The sequence below is a fragment of the Pocillopora damicornis genome, chromosome 3, assembly GCF_964200805.1.
Source record: "Pocillopora damicornis chromosome 3, jaPocDami1.2, whole genome shotgun sequence".
Taxonomy (NCBI): domain Eukaryota; kingdom Metazoa; phylum Cnidaria; class Anthozoa; order Scleractinia; family Pocilloporidae; genus Pocillopora; species Pocillopora damicornis.
This window is the reverse complement of record NC_142672.1, coordinates 29318128-29343623: the sequence shown is the minus strand read 5'-3', so window position 1 is coordinate 29343623 and position 25496 is coordinate 29318128. Positions and strand designations below refer to the sequence as shown.

The 25496-nt window shown below is 36.1% G+C and overlaps 4 protein-coding genes and 1 long non-coding RNA gene across 10 annotated transcripts in view; 3 read left to right on the top strand and 2 right to left on the bottom strand.

Annotated features, from left to right (window-relative positions):
* LOC149049245 (uncharacterized) overlaps positions 1-3391 on the top strand; it is a 6726-nt gene extending 3335 nt beyond the window's left edge. Inside the window, exon 2 of the mRNA XM_089199224.1 lies at positions 2783-3391. Coding sequence (XP_089055350.1) covers positions 2783-3063 — 281 coding nt within the window. The 3' untranslated portion in view covers positions 3064-3391. The remainder of the gene's footprint in view (positions 1-2782) is intronic.
* The window catches only part of LOC113669902 (uncharacterized), a 13931-nt gene extending 9096 nt beyond the window's left edge, over positions 1-4835 (bottom strand). Inside the window, exons 1-2 of the mRNA XM_027185990.2 lie at positions 4434-4835; positions 4052-4097 (exon numbers count right to left, since the gene is read on the bottom strand). Of these exons, the coding sequence (XP_027041791.2) occupies positions 4052-4097; positions 4434-4754 (367 nt within the window). The 5' untranslated portion in view covers positions 4755-4835. The remainder of the gene's footprint in view (positions 1-4051; positions 4098-4433) is intronic.
* On the top strand, positions 129-8857 carry LOC113669879 (adenosine receptor A3). The gene is made up of 2 exons (XM_089199223.1): positions 129-222; positions 6897-8857. The coding sequence occupies exon 2, from the start codon at positions 6930-6932 to the stop codon at positions 7866-7868; it is 939 nt and encodes a 312-aa protein (XP_089055349.1). The 5' UTR covers positions 129-222; positions 6897-6929; the 3' UTR covers positions 7869-8857.
* Positions 8243-25496, bottom strand: LOC113669899 (6-phosphofructo-2-kinase/fructose-2,6-bisphosphatase 1). Of its 6 annotated transcripts, none has more exons than XM_089199217.1 (19): positions 25265-25496; positions 20794-20934; positions 17848-17944; positions 17181-17244; positions 16980-17054; positions 16707-16763; positions 15078-15199; positions 14189-14250; positions 13924-13997; positions 13196-13267; positions 12808-12861; positions 12444-12539; positions 11954-12058; positions 11499-11540; positions 11369-11410; positions 10755-10800; positions 10550-10612; positions 9904-9967; positions 8243-9278 (listed from the first exon to the last, which is right to left on the bottom strand). In XM_089199217.1, exons 1-19 carry the CDS (start codon positions 25458-25460, stop codon positions 9272-9274), a joined length of 1479 nt encoding a protein of 492 aa, XP_089055343.1. In that variant the 5' UTR covers positions 25461-25496; the 3' UTR covers positions 8243-9271. The 6 variants fall into 6 exon arrangements, with proteins under 6 accessions (XP_089055343.1, XP_089055342.1, XP_089055344.1 ...); XM_089199216.1 differs by having other exon boundaries at positions 15078-15286; positions 25265-25495; XM_089199218.1 differs by lacking the exon at positions 25265-25496 and adding an exon at positions 21860-22073 and having other exon boundaries at positions 15078-15286.
* On the top strand, positions 22371-24423 carry LOC149049244 (uncharacterized). The gene is made up of 3 exons (XR_016184670.1): positions 22371-22506; positions 22663-22734; positions 24286-24423. It is a non-coding gene; the product is annotated as an uncharacterized LOC149049244 (long non-coding RNA).

Below are 25496 nucleotides of genomic sequence, written 5' to 3'. Positions count from 1 at the left end.
ACCATTTGCGCCATTTGTATCAATTTCCACATGGAACTGACAGCTGCAAGCATTTTTTAAAAATTTATTTTCATAAAAAGGTTTTGTTCATAACGACAGGTCGATTTGGGAAGCTTAATCCATTGCTTGGAGCTAGCGATCAACTTAAAACTTGTGTCATACGCGCGTGGTATAAATAGAAAACCTGGACTGCATTGTTGACTAACTTCACTTTTGGAAAAGGTGAGTCGCAGACGGCGAATCATTTTTTTATCCTTCGATTCACTTATGAGTACAACTTCATTTATATGTCTCTCCTATTCTATTTTACTGATACAAAAAGAATTAAAGTTACAACAACTAGCAACGACAAAGTCAAAATCCGACATTCAACATCTACCCATAATTGGAACTCATTTTTGAAAAATTAAAGGGTATTTAACGAAAGTTTTTTTAGCGTTTCTTATTCAGAAAATTGGATTTTAGATGCAAAATGACTAAAAACTTCGGCACATACGAATTACTTCATTTAAAATAGTTACATTCCCATCTCTCCTCTCTCAATAACATTTAAGCATGACACTATGTTATGTTCAATTTTCCCGCGTTTTACTAGGCGGAAATTTGATCTTTCTGCATCGTACGGAAGCACATTTTAACCGCTCTCAGTCATATCTGAAAAATTATTTTTACAAGAGAACAGTACTGACATATGGCAAAGAATAGTTGCAATTTTTTGTTGTATATTCGTCCATAAACATAGCTTATCTATCAAAAGTTAAAATCGCGTATTGTGCAAGTCTAAGAGAAAGTTATTAGCACAAACATGTTCAATGATTAGTTTAAAGGTACTCACCTCAATAGCAGGTGGCATCTGTCGACCGTTAAATTGCCGATTATTTCGATATTTCTGGTTTGGGAAATATAGAGTTTGACATTTTTTAATCTAAGTTTACTATTTCCGGGAAAAAGTCGAATTGTCCAATGTATACTGAATTTATTCATACATCACCCCATGTATGAATCTGTTGCGTGATGCCAGAAAAAAGATGGCTTGTCTCAATTGAAATTAACATAAATTTCCTCTTTCTATGATAATCGGTCTAAATAACCAAAGGCGATCGTGTAAACTCAAGTAGGAAAAATCTGAATTTTCAAGGACCTGTATAATGAAGGAAGAGAAAAAGGTTTATAAAGAAGAATAAAGTTTTTTTATGACTTATCGATCATGTAATAGAAAAGGAACTTGAGAAAAATTTGCGTATAGCTTTTATTAATGGCTTTTGTTCTCTTCCCTAAAATAATATCGAAAATGCTCTCTACAAAAGACAAGTGATGCTCGATGCTACCAATTTTTGTTCTTGTTTCAACTTTTTTTTTTTTATTTTTTACCGTTTTTGGGAGGGAGAGGGCTGGAGCTATTTATTTATCTAGGGCCTTTTTATACAAAAAGTTAGGAATTTAAAATATAACAGCGGTAACAGCGACATCAACAAAAAAAATTAAAAACTTTACTCAAATTTGTCTTGTCTTAAGCATTTTATGTGTTAACCTCCTTTATCTCAGCTGAAATCATGAGGAAATATCTGAGCGCGGAATTGAGACATAAAATTATCCTAAATTCCTGTTATCAGATAGGCAAAAATCCGCAAATGAAGGCAGCATTAATTTTCCTCCATTTTCCCTGGGCTGGTTAAGTTACGCGGAAATTATAATTTTTCTTTTTTTTTCTTTCTTTTTTTTTTTACAAGACAGCACACCAAAAGTATAGGTTATAAGGAAAAAAGGATCTAGCAACCGTTTCCTCATAGACTCCTGTCCTTAAAAAGACCGTAAAAAATGAAATAGAGGCAATGCATTATTCAAGGCACGAATAAAATTTATTGGATGTCTTACCACCTTGATGTACTACGAGCCTGCTGCTTAATGTTCCTACATGATTTTAAAAACCTAAATGCTGTAATGTTTCCGTGATGGCTAAAAAATTCCAAGGATTCTGTTATCGATTATAAAACGACGATGTAATGCCACTTTCTGAGAGGCCTTGAGGACCTGCAGGACCTGCTTTTTTTGTAAATGATAAATAAAAAAACTCGCACCTTCTTCATTGTGAGACTTGTGAGAGAAAAATATCACACCCTCATCTTGCCACGCGTTTGATTGAAAACGAAAATAACTCAAATACATGCTCTCGCAAAAACTAGAAATCATTGCTTTGATCAGTATATCTTGTATCATCAATATAGTTACACGAATTCGGCGCCTTTGCAAAGAAGGATCCTCGTGTTAGGTAAACATGCTGGTTCTAAAAACGATGAATGCCTCGTTTGAAAACAGCTGTGCGCCAGAAACAAGGTCTTCAATCGCCTCGAGGCTCTCCACAGAAAACCGTCACTTTCGATTGCATTTAACATCAGTAGTAAGACCAAAAAATATATTTGTACGTTGAAAAAACTGACTGGTAAAAACCAGGCGACTTGACTTACATATAGAGAGAGGTGGTTTAAATGAGTCACTGCAATACGGATAAATTTAATTATTTCTGAATTTGCGAACCTTTGGCTCAATGCGCTAAACGAGGGTCAAGTCTACCCCTGGGTACACCGATGGAGATTGATTTTACTAGTTCATATTTACACTACCCACTCCCCCAGTGCAGCAAAATTGCCACTCCGATAATTTTCTCGATCAGTTACAAGCTTTTCCGCCTCCCTTCGGCCAAAGTCCCTCAGGACTACCAATTACTCAGGACTTTTGTTTGGAAAAGTTGATCCGGAACAATGGGCCATTTCTTGATACGGAGATGCACTATTATACACTGTAGGCAATGAAGACAACAACAACCCACCTCAGTGTATTTTAGATATTGTAACGGTGGTTCAGGATGGTGAGAAGTTCATTCTATGCCGAAACGAGGAGCAACGCCTAAAAAACTTGGCTAACGGCTCTGACGAGGCTGATTATGATAGCAGTAGTGAGGACGACAGTGATGGCGACAAAAGTGAAGACGATGATGACCAACCGACTCGTTTCGAAGCTGGACGCAGTAGATCTGGCAGGAGGGTGACACGATTTGTGCTTTAACAAGCTCAGAACAATTCCAGGGCCTTTCCGGAGTCAAATTTTCACACACGTTGTACATTTTCTCGATAGATATTTTTCAATAGATTTTTTTCAGATGTCTAGAAAACGGATTAATAAATAGCACAGATACTGCAAATAGATGATAACAAAAACTTGTATCATAAACTGACTAGGTCGCATGCTCATGAAATTTTAAAGTTTATAGCATCACCAAACGGTTCTTCTTTTTCAAACGAATGTCGAGGAAGGTCGCTGCGATAAATACGTTTTATTCTAATTTTGGTTACAGAAAGTTTATTAAAGTTTATGAGGCTAATATCAACGTCAATTTCAAGCAGTCTGCTTTTTCAAGCGGATAGATTCGAAAGTTATCAGATTTTTAGGAAAAATTTGTTTCCTCGTGTTTCCCGTATAAAACATTTAGAATTTGTATAGTATTGCACTAGTTAGTGTGTTTTGAATTAAGTGAAATTCACCTGATAGTTAAATTTGAGAAAAATCAAGATTGTTAACACGTGTCAACGAAGTGACGGATCCTTCAACGATGATTGCCAAAGGTAATATTCTACAATGATAAAAACGAACAAAAGAAGTGGGAACCGAGATAATTCAGGTAGGACTCTAATACTTTGGACCATCATAATATAGTGAAAGAAATGTGAAGTAGCTCATTTTTATTTTAGTCTAATGTCGCATTGGCGAATTGGTAAAAAATGATTACCAGACAAAGTTATGGATAGAAAATACACTGGGATCAACAAAATTTTGTGGGATCAGGGATCAAAATTTTCATCACTTTTGGGATCAGGGATTAAAAATTTGCGTAAAAATACGGGATCAGCGACGAAAAAATATACCTCGTTACGACCCTGTCTCGCTGGCTCGCTTTGATTAAGGCCTTATGACGTCTCGATGGCAAAGAAATGCTTAAGTCTCAGGGTTAATAATGAGGGGCTATTCGCAGACTACAGCCACATTATGATTATACCTTCAATGCAAACGATCTTCTCTTGACCTTTATCCAGTGTCTTATTCTGTTGATCATAAAAAATATGGGCTCTTGGCAAAATACAAGGCTGGAAACTTCTTCGGAATCTGCGTCTAGCTCATGAAAAATCACTACGTCAAAAGCCGTGCTAGTGTAGATGTCATTTTAGCTGGTTTCTTTGAGGTCTGCTGATATCACATGATAATATGATACGATCATATCAACGTGTGATGAGGAAAATAATTAACAGTATGAGGAAAATAATATAACAGTATGAGGAAAATAATTAACCTTAAAGTGACATGTTGTTTGTGCGGTGAGCTTATAAGTTAAAAATAAATGAAAACGTTGTGACCAATAATAGTACTGAACAATAACTCACATTTTGTTGTGTATTCGAGTTGGAACAAACCGTTCTACACTTGCTACAGATAGAGGGACTTGAAATATCTCTTTTGACGATTTGGTCCGTCGTCTTCCATCCACTTCCAGGCGCGTTCTCAGAGGTAATTTTAATAGTCGCACCATTTGCGTGTTGATATGGAGTACTTTTCAGCATCAAATTTTGCTCAATAGCTGTTAGACGACTGTCCAGTCGGTTCAATGAGTAACACGTAAAACCAAGTGAGCCCAGGGTGAGAATCAAATGGAAAGAAAAGCCATAAAGGAGAACGTTCGAATGCTTGACAATCTTGGTCTCCATGTTTGGCAATATCTCTTGTGATCAGTGAAACAGAAACCTTGTTGACTTCCGCTCTGAGTTTCTGCCAGCAGTTATGTTGATACATAATGCTGACCTCTTTGCCCTATACCTATTCAAATTACGTATTTGTTTTGATATCCCGCGAAGCTTTCTGTAGTATCTGGGACATTCAGTCTTAGAGACACCGCCCAGATGTTCAAATGCTGGAACAATCAGGCACGAAGTTACCATGTTAATATCTCGTATTTACAACGACTGTTTCCCCATTAAAAGATAACTCTAATATCTCAGGCGGTGTAACATTTCTGTAAGATATTTTAGAACAGAAAATGGATATTACGATCAGAGAGTGAACCTTCAACGTCGGAAATTTTTTAGGAGCCATTACTTCGCTCCTGCTCTTATTTGGTAATGGTAATGCAGGGTAAGCTGTACAAAGTCATAAAGGTCGGTCTGGTCAAAACTCTCTACCCCCCCTCCCCCCCCTCCCCCCTTCTCGTGTTAAGATGAAGTTATGTAAACACTGCCGTTGAAAATCCTCTATCGCTCGACCAAAATTGGTTGTCAAGATTGTAACCTTCATTTCAAAGATTCATTTAGCCTAGTATACAAAATGTCATTGTGTATTAAATATGTTGGCTTAGCGTTCCTAATAACGCTCTTTTTGCTTTTAATTTTTTCTTTCCGCGGGAGCTACCTCTACTTATAGTCTCTGGTAATTGTAAATTTTTATTATTCAAAAAACAAATTAGGGATAAATTATGTGTGCGAACGTATTATCTTTGTTATTCCCATTTTCTTGCGGCTTGAAACTCGTGTAAATTAGTTCTAAAAATCCGATCTGCTCACCCGTAAAATAAGTCACTAATTGAACAAAGCTTCGTTTTAAAATTTGTGCGAATTAGTCTAGACGTTACTAATTTGCACTGTCCAAATTAATAATAAAATGAGCTGCGTTTAGCCAACAAAAATGGATTTATTTTTCAATCAAAACGTGGTGAGCCCAATTGATGGACTCCTTAAATTTCCTAGGATCAGTTTAGAATTCGGAAACTTTAAGCGATGCGCTAATCGATCGGAAATGCAGCCCACGTTATGAACTTATCTGACAGACTAACTTTCCGGAGGAATTCCTTTTTAGATTTTATTTCTGAATATTTGATCTTTAAAAGAATCGAAGATTCAGTAGAAATATGATGAAATTATGCTTGAAAGTTTTCACTTTTGCCCAATTTTTCTGCATTTTTTTTAGGTACAAAAAGTAATTTGCTGTGTTGATCTATTAAGAGACATCATTTGGCTTGTTCATCCGCAATTGCCGGATGAAATAAAAAAGCTGAAGGGTTGTCATAAATGAAAATCGTTTTCCTCTATAACTTAAAATATTGTAGAAACATCTTCCAGTTCACCAGAAAGATACGTTGTATGAAATAATTGCGAAAACATTCGATCTCAGTGCTGTTCGAAAGTTTTTGACTTAAAATGGCTAAGGCACCCAAGTTTGTGAAATTTCTATGCTAATGATCAACTAGCCATTGCAATGAACTAAAATGTAACATAAATGGCATAAACCGACGAAGGAAACGAAACAGACTGTAAGGAGCCTAGCTAATAATGTTAGAAGGCTCAAAATTACATATAGTGAGGAAGGATTGAGCCAGGTATCACGTAGGTCTTACTTTTTTGTGTTGTCTTAATAAGGCATCTTTTTTCATTTTGAGGTGATTGGGTCAATACTTAAATTGCTTTGCGAGTAATCATCGATAATAAAGAAACGAATATTTTCTTATTGCTCTTCTGTTGGGTTATAGAAAGTGGACGCAGATAAACACCTCTCGGCATCAGTAAGTGTATCAGTTGCCTGGTACTAAGGTGGAAGAATTACTTTAAACTTGCCAATAACTTGCGATTATCTGAAATTACACCGAAAGTGCAAATTAGTTCTCAGTAAAGCATCTCAGTGTTTCATGTGGCAGTAATTTAGAGCTAAGCAAATCGCTATGTCCAAGCTCCTTAATGGGGTTTGATAGGCATCTCAGAGTTGTAAAACCTTTTGACATCAGTTCATACGTGTCATCGAACGGTGTAAGCCTTCATAGAAGCGAAAAAACTCTAGAACAACCGATTTTTCTTATCCTTTAGGTCATTTTTTCGTTGAAAATCATTGGGAATTAAATGGCTGCCAACACTACCCACAGAAACCACAATATCACAGGCGAAGACGACGAGATGCCAGTTCCTGCCTCCCACTGTATTCCATGGCTTTTTGTGCACATCACTGAATGTCTGGCCATAGCCATCTTTAATATAATCACCATTATTGTATTTGTGAAACAGCGCAAGCAGCTACAGCGCCGAAGTACATACTTGATCATCCATCTAGCGGTAGTCGATCTCTTGGCCGGGGCAGTCTCAGGGCCTCTTCAGATTGAATTCAGAATGGCAGAGTTTTGTCAATTGTGGAATTTTAATTTTGATATTTCTTTACTTCGCTTAAAAGCCGCGTTAGGATTTTTTCCCGTTGCATCGCTCATCAATCTCGCTGTTATTTCTTTGGAGCGACTGCACGCAACATTTTGTCCATTTAACCATCTTTTTATGGCAAATTGGGTTTATGGAGCAAGTATCATTGTCTTCTGGGTCATTATAGCAAGCATGCAAGCAACTGAACAACTGATCGTTTCAAACAACCTAAGCTACTACATCTTTTATTTTTTATGTTTCTTCATTCCTCTCTTCACCATTTTAATTTCTTATGCCAGTATCTTTTTCAAAGTCCGCTACAGTCGTCATCTTCAACATCTCGGGGCAGCTGTCCAGAGGGATAGAAAACTAACCAGAACCTTATTTCTTGTCACTCTCGGATCATTGTTCACTTGGTTACCACTGATAACATATCAATTTCTACTCATTTTTCATCCTGAGTTACACATAACTTTCGAGTCAGAATTCCATGTTGATATGTTATGGCAGACTATTTTGCTTTCGAATTCGTTGATCAATCCTATAATCTACGCCATGCGGATGCCAGAGTTAAGGGCAAGCATATTGCAATATTTCCGAAGGAACTCAAACCACGTTAACCCGCTTGATTTGCCACTGCATGATATTTAATTCGCCGTTTGATCTTTAATTTCCCTGTTACCATAGAGCAAGCCGCTAAATCTTGTCATCGTTCCACATCCGCTGGAAAAGACTGATTACAATACGTGTGCAACAAAATCAGTTTGAAATGTTTCATGCGTAATTTCTCAATGCAGTATAATTTTCCCGCCAATAACATTGTCATTAAAGCAAAGGGTGAAAGGTTTCGTCTGTTTAGTACGAATGGGGAACAACCGTCGTTAAGTAATGCATTCTTTAAACAACTGACGGTTCAGGCAGGCACAAGGCAAAAGGAACGATTGCAATGGACTATTCATAGTGAAGGACTGGATCCGAGGTCGACGAAAACGATTTCATACTACCTAAATCTATAATCAATTAACTTGAAGAATTGGTCCAGCTTCATTTTCTCACTCAAAAAGTTGATCAGGTGAGATACAAAATTTAGGTATTAGACGCAAGTCTCTTTGCTCTACGCATGTAACAGAGGCATTAAATTAAGTTCTTCAGTTGTCTTACAAGCAAAACAAATCCTCACTTACATTAACACATCAATATTTACGTATAATTTTATCCCAGCTTCTTCTATCTTAAAAATACGCGTCGTGTTATGACTAAATAATTGTAAAGCCAATACATACGAAGCTTTGGCTCTATCGGCTCATAATTGTTTTCTTAATACGCATAGAAGTAACAAATTAGAAGTCTATGTAGTTGGTTCAGCCTATTTCGTCTAACGTTTCGACCGACATTAACCAAAAACTTCCAAGTCTTATTTGACAAAGTAGCTCCAAAATTCTCTGATGATACTCTGATTTATGATAGTCTGAGCATATGCCTGTCTATGTAGAGTTATGGATTGCTTTGATTCAAGTATGCTAATGTATTTACCGTATACCAAATCCTCCCCCCCCCCCCCCCCTTAAACTACTTTCTACCCGCATGTAAACTTCTGTCATTACGCAATGGATAATACAAATGACGAAAAATCATTTAAATTTTGATTACGCCACAGTCTTTTCGAACTGAGCAATATTTACGACTGTCTTACAATACCATTATATGTCGATATTCATAATTATTTAACATCGTTTCATGATCTGTTTTGTTGTTGTTGTTGTTGTTGTTTCTTTTAATATGACCGAAGTCGAGAGCGCTTCTTAGTAGGCTCGATTTAGAACACAAAAGTTAGTGTCCCTGACTGCGCATAAACCCGACCAATAAGAGGATAGCGTGCACGCCACAGATTAACCACTTGACAAAAGACGGTCTACCGTATTGGCAAATTCAATTCTCAGAACGAGGCTCTGCCAGTAGCATGAAATTAACGTTACAACTACCCAGTACAAACGAGCTTAAATATGGAGTCGTTTTGAATCCGGTACTTTGAGCCTCTATCTGTCTTTGGGCCTCTATGTACTGCAATAACAACATAACTTTTCCAATGTAAGTGCCAAACATTACTGGTTATTACTTTCTTGAGAAAAGGGCTTAATAGAAGAACGGATAAGATTAAATGCCGATCCTTCTAGTCTCATTAGCACACCAGAAAAAAACTAAACAACAACAACTAAACAACGGCTGCGAGGGAGATTCCTCCTTCTACCATGGAGGTAAAAGACACTCAACTTAAGAATCAAACCGACTCTTCCCCTCTAAAAAGCAATATTGTCAAAATGTTGTGCTTTCTGTGCACTTTATCGAGGTCATATAATTGTTGGGCATCGTTCCAGAGAAGAAGAAGGGGTTAACGACCACATTCTAAAATCATTGGAAACCTGAACAAGATTTGAAAAGCGGATATTTTCTCTTTCCACATGAAAGTCCCTCTTCAGAGAAGGAACCACGAGATGGTTGTGCAGAAACTTATTTTGAACTTAAAGCTCTAAAATAATTAAGACAACTTCTCTGTTCTTGTGTGCATATTCTTTTAAGCTTCTTGTAATTTTCTCGGAGTTACACAATAAATTACAAAAGGGCGTGGGGGGGGGGCGATGACAGGGGCCATCTATTTTTTCTAAGGATCTCAGGGATAATCTCTTACCTGCTTGAGCCTGGTGGGCTTGTCCCAGCCACTGGGGAAAGTGGATACCTCTCGACTCTACAGCCTAAAGTCACAAACACAAAGCGCAAAGAGAAAGGTAAACATGTTGGCAAATCGTGAGCCTGGTCTTTGAAAATGAGGATTTGAACCTAAGACCTTTCGTTTAGCGGTAGCAGACACGACCAAATGAGCAACGACGAATTGAGCTAGGCTACGCACTCGCCTCGTACATGACAAGCTCTCTATATACCGCTACAATCCTGGACCAAAGTTGTTTGGAAACCGTTACTATTGTGTCCAAACGTATGCTGTAAAAACTGCTCCCAGAGTTCCAAGCTCTCCATGCCTTCTCTCCCTCCCCCCACCCCTTCCTCCCTAATTAAAAAAAAGACGGCAGCTTTCCCGAATGTTGCCAGGACTTTTATGAACATCGCAAAGAGGGAGTAGGGTACTGTTGTTCACATGCTGAGAAAATTTGCTCATTCTTAACATTTTTTGTCGTTATTTTCCAGAATTTTTCGAAGATTGTAGGATCAGTAATGTGGAAGTAAGGATTAAACGTTTCGCTGATTAAATCGTCTATCAAAATGAAAATACATTGATTTAATTAGCTCATCAAACGACGCAACACTTTTTTTCAACTCACCATAAGCAATCGGCGTCAGTTTGAAGACGGTGTGAAAAGGAATGTGAAGATTTGGCAGTTCTCCTAAAGAGAGAATACTAAAGTTATCCCTTTTGTCTGTAGGATTCATTCTTTTTGCAATAATCTAAAAAATAGCGACTGCGTAGCTCCAGCAGCACCGATAAAGAAGCTAAATTTGATTGTAACAGTATGTTGAAAAGCCTACCTGAGCTGTGGTCCAGAAAGTATGCCATGAGACACTGCAGGATAGCCTATACGAGGGACAAAGAAAAGAGCGACCGTGTCACCACAACATGATTCATTTTTCTTTGGTTTGTTTGTTTTCTATCATCTCCTCAAGAAAAACAAACAAATAAAGGATACAGAAGAAAAGCTAATAAATAACTAACAAGCAAACGAAGAGACAACTACTTATTACTTAAGTTTTTTTGGTTTAGTTCGTGTTGTTATAATTATAATGTTCAACTTTTAAAGCATTTTAAAGAAAAACCCAGGAAGTAGGATCAAAATGGCACTTTTCATGTAACTTTCTAGAATTAATAGAGTAGCACGGTTCAATTTTCTTGTGCAGTAATTCATTTTCCACATGAAAGTCCCTCTTCAGAGAAGGAACCATGAGATGGTTGTGCAGAAACTTATAAGGAACTTAAACCTCTAAAATAATTAAGACAACTGCTCTGTTTTTGTGTGCATATTCCATTTGGCTTCTTGTCATTTCTTCGGAGTTATCGCAATGAATTACAAAAGATGAGAGCAGAGCAGAGCAGAGCAGAGAAATCTGTCAAATAAAGCAAACGAATTGGGGGAAAAAAAACTTACCTCGTGGCAAATGACCAAGACATTGGATTGTCTTTCTAATTCCTAAAGTAAAAGAGAAGACACAGTACAACGAATTAACATCGCTTCAAGGTCGTGGGCAAGTCGTAAATGTTCTTGATTGTCAACTTACCATTATTACTGGTTCGAGTCGAGCGCATACGTCACTATAAGACTAAAAGAGAACAAAGAAAATGTCAAGATTTTAGAATTTCATTGACTGACTTAGATCATTCGTTTGTTTAATTTCAGTGAGAGCCATGGATTAATCGGTGTTTCTAAAACTGTCGAGTGCTCTCTGATATAAATAAAACCTATCATCAGTGTTCTCCTTTTCAGGCAGTAACCGGTAACATTACCGCCTGTAGTACCTCTTATTACCATCTAAAAAGTAAAAGGATTGCTTTACCGGTTTGAAAATTTATTTTATCTGTCATGCTTAAAATAAGGGAGAACACTGCTATCATTACTGTAAAATCAACGAGGAAGACAAACTTGAAAAACTTGATTCGACCTGAACAAAGGTTAATGTCACATTGTGAGGGGGAGGGAAGGGGGAAGAAATTTGTAACGGAAAGGAAGCATTACCTCTCCCCTGGGGTATCGATAATTGAACGGGTGTTCTTCTATAACTTTGTGTTCTTCAGGGTCCATCTTTTTTATCTCATCCAGAGTCATTCCATCATAGATGCCCTGATATCGAATAAAAAAAAAAAGAAACAAGACAAATAGAAAACAAAAAAACAAACAAAATTAGTCAATATATTTTCTTTATCAATAATTTGATTATTTAATCAAATAAACGTCTGAAAAATGAAATGACAGAACAAGTCAAATCAAACAGCAAAATTTGTCACATACATGTTTGGAAACAACTACTGAACTGACCAATCAGATTAATGGACTAGATATCGGTTTCACTATCTGACATTTTTTTCCAAGATTCAGCCTCGGGAACATTACACAATAGCCCTGTTGTGAATGATAAACTCGCATGGCAGGAAACCAACGTTAGAAAAGCACACAAAATACCATCATTACAAAACATTTTTTGGCACAACTACAAGGAACGACTTACGTGGTCCATTTCATTAAGTGCCTTCCATCTCTCAGTTGTCACTCCCTTGAGATACTGAGCAGTGTCCACTGCCCTTTTTAACTGACTTGTCCAAACCTAAAATTAATGCAACCAAGTTAAAAAAAAGGGAAAAAAAGTTATTCCCCCGTTATTGACAACAGTTAGGTTAAGGATTACTCTCGCCGGACGATGAGACTACACGAACAAAGGTTCAACCACTTTACCATTGAATTTGTTCAACGACAGAGGGCAACTAAATAATCTTGTGAGCCGTTTATTTTTGTTCGATAACAAGAAAAAAAACCTAAGAGAGCCAGATAAATTTTTAATTTCCAGATACTCGTTACATAACGTTTCTGCAAACCTTTAAATCTTTGATTTTTTCATCTTCGATAAATTTCGCCAGAGCTGATGAAAACTGTAGGAAATAAAGAGACGAGAATGCTGTTGAGCGTAGTTCATTCATTGGTGTTGCAAAGTCAAGTCAAAGATTTGCTGATAGTCCCGAATTTCATGAAAATTGACCCTTGAAGCTCGAAAACTTCAAGTATCAAGAATCGGGTTTCGACTGGCAATAAGGACGGCTAAGAAACGTACAAAGTTTTAAAACGCACGTGCAAGGCCACTGTTCTGATCTTTTGTTTTGCCACGTCCTCGTTGCCGTCGCCGTCGCCGTCGCCGTCGCCGTCGTGTTCTTGCTTAAGGTCTGTAATACCTCAATTACAAAATCAGTGTTAATGACAGCGACATACCTCCTCTCCTTTGGCTGTCAGATCAGAATCGCCCCCAAGTCTCTTTTGAACATTAAATTCACTCTCACCATGCTACAATGAACCCAAACAATTTTGAGGACTTGCATATCAAAATACTGAGATATAATTATTTTCAAAATAATTAAACAATAGTATTTGTGAGGTTTATGAAATATTCGGTTTTCTTTCTCCTTGCCACAAAAAAGGGGACAAGTTTAAGACCCTCATCTCGTACTTAAAACGTAAATATTAACTTCTTACAAACCGAGCACGAGGGCCGTACAAAAACGACCGAGGGCCAATATTTCTCAGTACTGCTCGGGCAAGTAAGGTTAGTAAGTAACTTATTATATGGCACTAGTTAATTGGAATTTTCCGGCTTTCAAGAACAAAAATACACAGCCCATAACCGTTTCCGTAGAAATCGTCCATATGGCAAAATCCCTACCAAGTAAAAACCAATGAGATCGCTCGGATTTACCCCAACACTACCTTACCATAGAATAAATGGGACGTATTCATATTATGTATTAAATATAAAGTATTCCTCAGGATTTGGCTTGTTTTTACCCCCAAAATTCCTATCAATACTGGGTTAGTTGCTTAGAAAATTTATACAAAATACACATGTCGCCAAAGTAGGTTTACTCCGTTACACCTGTATTTGCACTATGAGTGAATCATTCCACTCGGTGTCAGTCTGGAGGAAATGGGGAAAAAAAACTCACCCTAGCAAGATATATTGACCTCTTCTTGATGTGGGAGTTCATCAAAAAATAGACTGCTCTGCTTTGAAGGTAACCTACCGAACAATATTCAACCAATAAACATGTAACTGTTTACTCTGCATAACCTTTATTTTTGACATAATACTTACAACGTTATTATCTTCATGAAGCAAGTCATGCAAACTCTAAAAACTATTCCAAAATTAGCTTTAATCAATTCATATTGAACTTCTGTATTTCATCATATTCCATTGCCGAGACTTACCATCAATGCTGTTTACTATGTACTGTTCTCCTGCATTGATGATCTTGATGAATGAAAGATGCCTTTTAAATAGAAAAATACGAAGAGAAATAAATACATGTATAAATTAATCTATCAGCTATGTCAAAATTGATTCTTGCTGTTTTTGTTTGTTTCTTTTGTTTTGCTTTGTTTTTATTTTTTCTTTCTTTATTTATTTTTTTTTTTTTGGGGGGGGGGGGGGGGGAAATCATAAATTGTACAAGTAGATCGTCACTTACTCGTCAAATGCCGAGAAGCAAGGATAGGTGTGAGGAGGACAAAAGGGTGAGAAAGGTGAGAAAACAAATAAAATAAGGATGAAAGCAAGAAGATGCGTTGGGAGAAGATTGGACACAAGAATGGATTATGAATGGGAGAGTACGGGAGAGTATGGGGGAGTGCGGGAGAGTACGGGAGAGTGCGGGAGAGTGAGGGAGAATGCGGGAGAGTACATATTGAAGGGAAACTGGTGGATAGTATAATTTATGCAGGAATTGCCAAGAGAGAAGGGAGAAACTGAACCACAGTGAGAGGACGATAAATTAAAAGGACGGTAAGAGGGGAGAAAAGAAAGATCAGAGCATTAATCAACCCAATCACCCCTGAATCACACATTAAGGTCACGAGATAAAAGGAAATGATCACCAACTAAAGAAGCTCTTGATTTTTAAACAAATTCTCCTTGTCAGCACTTTAGTAAATGTATAGAGAACAGTATGGAGAATATAAAATACTGACATTAGGGACTGAAGGGTTAACAGATTATGTAAAGGGCTTTTCCAGTTTGAACTATTGCTTTTATTTGTTTGTCTGTCTGTTTGTTTGTTTGTTTGTTTTAACCAGAATTAACAGAATTGTTTTAACTCACCCCTCTTTTTCTAATGAAAGTGGTTCATATGCATCCTCGTAGTGCTTGATACGCTTCCTGAAATCTTTAACGGCTGTATCTCGGTCCACAGTCACATAGTCTGGGCTGAAAACTTTAACTTCCTGCGGAGGTAAAGTTGAAGCTGGAGAATCTACCCATACCTCCCATGTTTTAAACTCCTCATTACTGAGAAATTCATGTCCCATCACCTGTAAATAAAAATACAAAAAGCAAATTCAGCATGATCTAGTTTAGGAAGTTTAAAACCTTGATGGAAAAGAAAAATAAAAGGAAAGACAAGAAAGCCTAGAAATGTAAACGGAGTTTGAAGAAATTGCGTGCGCCAAGGTCCTTTGTCTTTTATATATAGAAACAAAGCACTAGCCTGTGATGAAAAATATTAAAGGTACTTGGAATTCAATTAACATTGTCAAATCTTACATGTACTTTAGGGTCGAGTAAACTATCCGCGCACATCTTAAACAGACATACAGAACGGTCAATGCAGTTTACCAGTAAATAATGAAAGCAAGAAGAACAGAGAAATCTTAAAGGAAGGAAATGGAATAAATAAAAATGAATGAACGAATGAATGAACGAATGAGTGATCAAACAGGTGGATGTAAGGACAAAGATTGCTTCTCTTCATTAATTTTCTGGGCAGTTGGTTTTGTGTTCAGAGGAACAACTGCACGAACAAACGCACCAAATGAACACAAAAACAAATTATTAAACGAAAAGTCAAACACAAATACAATGGAGGAATAAAAGCATTTTTTAAGTACATTACACACCATGAAGAACCTGTCTCTTTCAAAACATGATAATCTGGTTTATCACTGTAGTTGATAAGGTTAATTGGCCACCGTAAACAGTTTCAAAGCCGACATTTCGAGCGTTAGCCCTTCGACGTAGCGAAACATTAATTCTACATGTTTTCTAGTCGTGGTCATACTTAGTAACTCATACACTGACAAGCCCTATTGACCACAAGTCTTGACCAAGGTTGACCACAGTCAATTTTGTGCCATTTAACATTCATGGTTCCACCATTGCCAAATCATGGTTGACATGGTTGTTGACCATGGAGCACCATGGAAAGACCACGGTTGACCATGGTCTATCAATAGCTTTGACACCAGGGTATTGCTTAATGATAACTAATTCCTATACCCTGTGACTAAGTGCATCAGGTTTAAATGTTCTTTAGATTTTGATTCTCCTGGCTGGTAAAGTTTGTTGCTTGCAATTAAATGAGACATGCCATAAAAAAATGTTTGACTCAACAAGGAAAAACAAATATAATTGGTAATAAGACAAAGAGCTTTCAACACTGTGATTTATATGTGAATTACAAGAACAAAAGTCAAATTATTGCCTTTACAACATTGATTTTGGGTCTGCATTGTTCACATACATACATAAATTACCCTAGCACTATAATTCTATGTGCTAGGGCAGATCTAATGGAACAAGCCATGCGAAGGGAACAGAGATGGGAAAAAACTGAGATACAGAGCTGTGGCTACAGCATGATAGCTTAAAGAAAGTTGTATTGAATTTATCTTTTCATTAAAATTATTTAATCTGTATAAAAATAATGCAATTTGCACAAAAAAAAAAACAAACCTTAATATTTGCAGCGACAATATCTGAATCTTCACAAATGGATTCCATGAAAAAAACCTCAAAAATAAATAAAAATATCATTCAGTTGATGAAGCTGACATACAACTCCACCATCATAAAATACTGTGGTGAACCAAAATACAGAGTATAGACAGCTGACTACACAATACTCAGAGCGATAAAATCATGGTCACACTGACAAAACCTGTCCTGAGTTATGGAAGCTGTGTAAGCTTCATTACTGTGGCCTAGCTTTAGTGGCATGTTTGTTACCTTGAATCCTCTTTTTGTGCAAAAGTCCATGATTAAGGCCCTTCGCTCAAATGTTGTATTTGTAGCATCAAATATCTGGTTAAAATCAAAAGACAGAATGATGTAATATTGGTATAACATTATCAATAATATTTGAAATATATTCATAGACAAGTTCCATGGTATAAACAATTTGTTCTATGATAAACAGAAGACACTTACTGCAACTTGTCCAGCACAAGTTAAAAACTTGCTGACATCTTCCAAGCAAGCTATAGCACATTGTCTGTAGGAAAACAACAAGTTTTCAAATTGCTTTCAACGGTGGAAGTCAGAAAGCAGTGAACAACGGAAAACTTCTGACAGTGATTGCCTTGCTTAGGTATGCCAATCAAGCAATGTAAATTACTGTGCACAGTGATGCTAAACATTTTCTGTCTTTGGGGTTTACTAACACATCCCAATATCCCATTATCAAGGTGATCACATTCAGTCTCTTGAGTTTGATGGTAAAACATAAAATAATCATTTAAACAATTATTACATCCTCAATCAGTAAGTTTATCTCCTTTCTCATCACCTGTCTGATGGAAAATGCACCATAATTGTAAGAAAAAGTTAAACAGGTTTATGGAATTATCATGCAAAATTACTTTGTGCCAGTTAATTTGAGCCACTTGTTTTGTTACTAATAAATTAATGCTGATTTCTTTGTTCCAGTCTTAGTACTGGTGAAATGAAAAGCTGTGGCAAAACTTATGCTGTTGTACAGTACACATGTCAGGATCTAACAATTGATGATTGCCCTTTGGCAGTGAATGTATGTGTTCACTAGCCTAGTTGGCCTCCTTTACAAATGTATATTTACTGATTACACCAATGCACACACCTCCTGACTTTTTGTGCTTCGGCATTGTCCACACGGAAAAAGTCATGTAGTTTATCAGACCCCACTGCCCTTCTTCTGTACTCACCAACATTGAACACTAAATAAAGAAAAAGAAAGCATCTATTTGCAAGTCCTTTTAACAAACTTTCTGTAACTTATTGCCTTAGTATGATATACCAGTGTTCTCCCTTATTTTAAGCATGACAGGTAAAATAAATTTTCACACCCATAAAGCAATCCTTTTACATGTTGAATTTTCAAGAATTCCAAGCAATGTTAACCAGTAATAAGAGGTGCTACAGGCGGTAAATGTTACTGGTTACTGCCTGAAAAGGAGAACACTGTATACCACAAGTGAATGTCAAAATTTTACTTAAATTTGAATATTACAATCATACTGTCATGCAATACATATACATGTATTAAACAACTACCACTGGTTAAACATGTAAAGGGCAATTCATCATAATATTTATTTACTTTATTAGTATAATTGCTGTGGTGATTATAGAGATGTGTTCACTCTGATTGGTTGAGGATTGTGTCATATCTTGCTATAATCACCTTGTGCAAGGTGATCAATTGTCACAGAACAGTCCACAAAAACAAAGAATTTACAATTAAATTCAAAATCTCCTGAGTAAGCAATTATACTAAATTCAATAATGCTTAGCAAATATTGTTCAATAATCTCCTTGACTTTGTCTCAAGGATTATTCAACAATGTTCACTTTGCCTTAAGCAAATAATTGTTAAAAAAGTAAAGACAACTAGATAAAAAGTGTGCTAGACTACAAGTCAAAGTCCTGGCACAATCATTGCTGAGCAGAGGAGAGAATGTGCTGGGTGAAAAGATGAAGGCCAGAGATTGAACCCAACTTTTTGTTCCTGAGTCAAGTATATTGAACACTTCCAAGAAATGGTCACAATGTAACTCCTTGCTACTCCACATGGGATCTTTATCAAGTTAAGATATGCAGTTTTTAATGGTAAGGATAATTATCCCAGAAAAAGCTAAATTTAATGTTTTTTTCTTCTATAAAAAGGGATACGTATATATATATATATATATATATATATATATATATATATATATATATATATATATATATATATATATATATACTGTGTGCTTTTAAATTTAATTTTGGGTCATGTGAATCCCTTTTAGAAACTACAGCTTGCGGAAAGAGAGAGACCTGGGCAAAGCCCTTAAAACACAATATTGGGGGTAGGCATGTGATCCAAAATGGAATGTCTCTTCAGATTGGCTTATGATGAGTAGCACAATCACCATACCCACTTCCGTAACATGTATGGAAAATGTGAAAATTGCTAGTTTGGGACAAAATCACTTCTTTAGGTCTGTTTTAAATTCACATTTACTATTACAACTGATTTATTTCAAACTATTTTATTTTTGTCACATTTGATTCCAATTTGTATTTACCCATAATCCCTTGTGGGTGTGGTCTTTTTCACAAATAATCAATTTCGAGTTCACTGACACAGTAAAAAGTAGAAATAATAAAATTTTGTATTACATGGAGGCTAGTATCTCCCTAGTGAGATCAACTGGCACTCTAAAAACAGACTTTCTGCCTCTTTTTACAACTTGAAGATCACATCACCATTTTTCTATTGGAAATTCAGCTCTCTTTTTGCGATTCTTTTCATTATATTTTAGATTCCTTAGCCTATTCTTTTCCTGCTTTTTCCTCCTCCACTCTTTGATCCTCGCAAGCTTTTCTTCCTTTTTGTTAACCATACCTCTTGTCAAGTGCACTTGAAGCGATATTTATGGATGGCTAAATCTCAGAAAAATTATTGAGCTTGAAGACTCCCGACATAGCGCTTTTGTTGGCATTTGTGGCGAGACTCCGTTCTCAATATGGCGTTAACATGGTAAAAAGCGTAGCAACTCGGTCAAAAGTGAATATTTTGGCTGTTTCTAAAGATATGGACTCGAAAACTTGGAAATGACAAGAGAAACTTATGAGCATTGAAGTGTAATCGATTTCAAAACCCGACTTTGCCGTGTTTGAAGTATAGTAGCGAAGGAGCAGGTAAGTTGATGAAAAATATTATTGCGTAATCAGGTTTTACAAAACTGTAGCGACTGTTTTACACTGATATTTCTCCGTTTATAGTCAATCCTTTAGACTGATTTTTCGCTATTTTAGAACACCAAGTATAAGCATTTGGTTAATGTGTTTTTGTTCCCACAGGATTCCAGTTCAGTCATTCTGCGGACAACAACTTGGTGTACTTCCAAATTCTGAAACCCAGCGTTACACAAAGGATACTTAAGAATGATAAATCTTTTCTATGCGTTTTAATAAACTTGAAATGTCAAAGTTTTGCTCAAATGTAGTGTTTATTGTGTGTTATCATTAGGTGTAATTTGTTTGCTCAAACGAGCTTTCTTTCAGTGAAAAATGTATTTAAAAAAATTTTACCACTGAGATTGTGTTACGCGTTACAACCAAAATTGGGTCGATTTTTCATCTTTCACGGGTATTTTCTCAAAGACAGCAATGTGGTTTTCTGATTTTTTTGCTTTTACTATAATCAATAAGAACAACTTTACCTGTAAGCAAAGATTTGGCTTCAATGAAAATGTAAAACAGAAGAAATCACTGAAAGTTTACAGTCAACCCCCTAAGGGCATGGTGATTGTGCTACTCATCTATACAATCAAAGAATTAATTAGTTCACCAAAACAGAGACTTTTGGTAGCTAACTTAAGAGGTTTGCTAAAAAGCACACTCAATATCCTCATCTTTCATATAGTTCAATATGTTAATACATGTAAGAGATAAGAGAGAGAGAGAGAGAGTTGAAAAAACAAAAAAAGCAGAGAAGACCATACAGGGACTTGATGCCCTTAAACATGCACTAACAAAAAAGTCATGCGCTTTTAATTATGTACTCAAGAAACCTTGCCTTTTGTTTTGATGCCTATCCAGTTGAGATAACGACCCAGTTTTTTGGCCATATATGTTTTGCCCCTTGCTGGTAAACCAACCAACGTGATAACAGTTGGTGCATTGACAAAACGGGGATTATATCCAGGATAGCAAGTATCTAAAAATTAAAAAGGAAAATGGTAAAATGTCAGGTCAAATTAGCACTAAATTTTTAATTTGTCTGGTATTGCTTTTTTAAAAATGGAAATGTACCATACACCTACATCTTACCGTTTGTAAGTTGGACACCATAAAGACTTTCCTAAGCCAACTCTCCTATTCCCTCCAGTGTAGGGCTGACACTCACAAAGTCAGTTTTAGAAAAAGTGACCACTTTATACTATCAGCTCAGGTGTAAAACCAACTTATCTTATATCTGCATTATGCTTACTAAAAGTTACTTTTCATCTATATGTAATAACAACTCACAGTTGTCATCACAGTATTACTTTTATCTATTTTTGCCATTTACTATGAGGGTATTTTGTGACCATACATCTACAGTGTAGAATACTGGTTTCATTTGCATTTTCCACTGTGTCAGATAATTACTTTAGATTCTTCAACAAGGAAAAACATAAAACTACATTAGTCAACCTGGATGTAAATCTTTTCAACCTGAATTCTTCTTTAACCTACAGCATATAGCAAAAATGTGAACATAAATGTTGCTTCTCCACTTTTCATCATATGACTGCACAACGAACTCCTGGGATTTTATTTTCCAAGACAGCTTCTTTCTCTCACTTAGTGGAATAACAAACCAGTTGTTCCACATTCATTTATGGTAATTGTAGACTCTAACCATTCCTGAAGCTAGCATTTGACTTGAATTGATAAAATGCCAACTCCAGTTACACAAAAACTAATCCCTACTAGTGAGAACCACTTGATTTTCATGCATTTTATGAAAATGTGCATAAAATAATTGAAATAAGCCACAAGTTAGTAAGTTTGTGATGAATATTTCTCAAAAGTTCAAATAGGCATTCTTTGAATATCTAAACGACAATTACAGCCTTAAGATGCATTTATAACAAAACCTGGATTCTTGTAGACAACATCTTCATTGTGAGTCTCCATTACCAATTCCTGAGTTCTTCAGATGGAAATTTTTAGTTGCTGTACAGAAAATACAATTGTGTAGCAGGCTGCCTGATGCAACAAGTTTTAAAGATTACTATTATCATGCAAATCCTAATATTTTGATTCATCAATATTCCTCCTTGTGGTTTTCAATTTGAAGTTTGTTGTTGCATATGCAATCATAAATTCTATCAGTACCCCAAAAATTCCATGGCAACAAAACCCCTAAATCCTAAAGATTAACAAAGTGTTATAAGTTTCACTAAGCACCAAGAAGCAAGTTAAAACTATTTATCATCTGAGAAGCACCTATTGGAAAGAATTCTCAGACTGGTTAGTCATGCTCTAATACCTTTGACAATAACCAGGATAATGAAAAAAGCCATTCAAGAAACATCCCACAGAAAGGTGATGATGCATGAAGTTGACCAATATTTATCTTCAATAATTAAATATTCCAAGAGATTTCAGAATTTGCGTGGATATTATCAGCTGGATTTTGTAAAAAGGACTGAAATGTTACAGTGTTTAAAAGACAGCTCACAACTTACAAAATGTAGCAAGGTCAGCATAGCTGTATTGACATATAAATTAGTTACATATGGTAAGTTGTATTACTCTTTGTAGTACTTTGAATGAAAACTGTATGTTAAAAACATTATGAAGAAGTTTAAATAGACTTGGACAGCCAGAAAATGACACCTAAGTTTGTATAACAGCATTCAAATTCTTTAAACTTGTTACATTCAAATTTCACGAGAGAACCTAAGGTGGCAAGAAGAGAGAATCACAATTCAGATTGTGGAAGTCAACAGTTGAAGCTGTATCAAAGGTATGGTCAAAATAATACAACAAAAAAATTTTCACAAAATATTTTTCAGCATGCACAGAGGTGAAACTGGTTTTAGGGGTTCCAAGAAATATTCATCAATGTCCACAAACAAAGTAAAGCCTTAAAAAATTCCACACTATCTTCAATTTAGCTGAACCTTTTATCTAAAATAATAGTTATTATCAAAAGCTACCTGTGGAAGGATACAGAATCCCTAACACCTACTCCTTGTATAGAACCATGGTTTGTGTTAGACCTCTTTCAATAGCCAGCCCTATATTTTCCAACTAACAGTACAAGGGGTTTCTACTTTGACGTATGGGTACAAATCTAAGAATTAATTTGTGAATTTTTATTTGGTTAAAGTTATCCCTTCCCTACTTCCCTTTAATTGTCATCTGACTGACCCAATTTTTTAACTGAAAGGTGTTGACTTAATCAAAAATTTTTTTTCATCTCTTATCTGAAAATACCTATGATGGTCTAAAAAATACACAGTCCTGTAATACATAAACAATAACCTCTATTTGGCATGCAAATATACACTAAATTGGTTTGCAGACATTACCTGTTCTATGCTGCATGAAATGTTTTCCTTTGAGTTTTCTTTATGAACAAAAAAATATTTCCCTTCTTCTATAACAACCATTAAACATTCTCTCATCTTGAATTAATTAAAAAAAAAAGTTATTGTACTAGATTTAAGGTTTGAAAATTGGGGAATATCACTCAGGTGACATTCTTGAATATCCCCCAGTGTGAACTCTGGAATAATCAATCACGTGATGTGTTTAAGCCCAATTGCATGCAAGCAAAAATGCTGTTATTTTGCAAGTTGTGTAGTATTTTTCAGGGGAATAAGGAAAATTTAGCCACGAAACAAAATGTCCACCTGTAGTACATACAAACCCTTAGAACAAGGGATATTTTATTCTTCTGCTATTTCATTTTCTAGTATTTTAATTATTAGTTTGATAAATAATTCCGAAAGCATTATCTCAGCATTTTCTAGATTGCAGAGGGGGTGCAAGGAAGATGAAACAAAAACAAAAAAACTAATGATAATAAGTGTTGTTTTTGACCTTAAATGTTGTTTGTGACCTAGCTACAAAAAAAATCTGTTGGGCTTAAAGGTAATTGTTTTTAAATAAGTCGAGCCTGAAAAACCAAAGCAAACTATCAAAGTTTGGATTATTCAGCCAGATGACTTTTTGGCCCCTCTTTCTGTGCATATTTTTTCCCTGTTCTACAGTGTAATACTGTAGCATATTTGGCTGGTTTCATAGCCCTAATATCATAATGGTAAAATTAGTGGTATAATTAAGTCAAAAGTTGGAGTATCAAAGACAGATTAACTAAAAGTATTTCTTATCAATGAAAACAAGTCTCTATCATCACAAGTACCTGAAGTACCCAAAAGTTGTAATTTTCTACCTTTTTTAACAAGAATTGGTTTCAACAGTTGACTGCCAAAAAGATGAGTGTTGTTGGGGAAAGATGTTTTTAATCAAGCCACGAGCATAGGATAAAGACAAAATTCTGATTCACTAGGAGGAATCGTGCTTCAGACCTACAGATTCCCCACCTGGAGCTATACCACAAAGCCACAGACACCCCAGAAACAGTAAGCCAGGCCAATATCAGATTGTTCATCTGACTGGCATCCTGCATACTGCTGGGAATTCAGAGAATGTTGCAAGCATCATAATTGCCATTTCTAAAGTGCACGTTTATCTATAACATCTGTCATATATAAATACCATTATCTTTTTCATTCGAAGCTCAAAAATCACCTTCTCTTTATCTATACTAAACTGAAAAAATGTACATGTACTGAATAAAGAAACTGTGGTGCTGCATCAGTGGGGATAATACAAGATGATCTAGTTTTAACGACTCAGTTGATTATGTAACTTGGCCACAATAAAGAGTTTCTATTAGGCTGACATTTCGAGTGTTAAAGAGCTAAATGCTAAAACCCCCCTTCAGCCCTGTAACAATACTGGCATGGCATCCCTCCCAAGTACAGCCTCCTCCTCCCCCAAATTTCATTCTGATTGACCCATTAAAAGATTATGTAATGCCACTGACATTAGGCAAAGAAGGAGATTAAAGTGGATGACCAAAAAATAGCAGAAGTTTCCTTAGCTTATGTAAGCAACAACCACAACAAGAACATTACAGGGATGCGAGACCCCAGACGACAATTTATCTGAACTAATAACGCTTGGCTACAAAAAATTAAAAGTTTGCTGTTTGCTCGGCCGGATATTTTTGGTAAGCGCTTGATCTGGCGTGATAGGCTTATTGTAAGCTGTAGTTGTTGCAACATTTTACTGTTTGGAGGTAAAGCTTCCACGCCCGATACACTTCATGTTGAGTGCTCAGATGTATGTAAAAAAAAAAAAAGGCTTTTAAAGTATAATGGTTGCTTTTAAATCAGACAATCTAAATCTCAATTCCGTTGTCTGAATCGTCAGTCATGCGTTTGTTGTGCAAAAGTACACGTGAATATTGAATTAAAACTCACCAACTCTATATTTGTAGTCAACCGGGTGAATAACTCCACTTTTTTCTCTTAAAACGAAAACCCCTTTGTGTTCCTGCCCTTTTTCTTCTTCTTCTTCTTCGGTCCCCAATTCTATCTTATTTTTACCAGAGGAACCAGTATTGTCCATAGAATGAAGTGAAAATGGAGGCGCCATTTCCTCAAGTTCGGCCGCCATCTTTGTAACGCCGGTAAATTTTTTGTTTTGAGCCAC

Excerpts from the sequence above, each read along its gene's own strand:
- LOC113669899 (XM_089199216.1), bottom strand. The coding sequence starts at position 25,460 with ATGGCGGCCGAACTTGAGGAAATGGCGCCTCCATTTTCACTTCATTCT. Across the intron at positions 17,945-20,793 it reads GATAGGCATCAAAACAAAAG|TGTTCAATGTTGGTGAGTAC; the intron begins GCAAGGTTTCTT and ends TTCTTTATTTAG. Across the intron at positions 9,968-10,549 it reads ACTGACGCCGATTGCTTATG|GCTGTAGAGTCGAGAGGTAT; the intron begins GTGAGTTGAAAA and ends TTGTGACTTTAG.
- LOC113669879 (XM_089199223.1), top strand. The coding sequence starts at position 6,930 with ATGGCTGCCAACACTACCCACAGAAACCACAATATCACAGGCGAAGAC.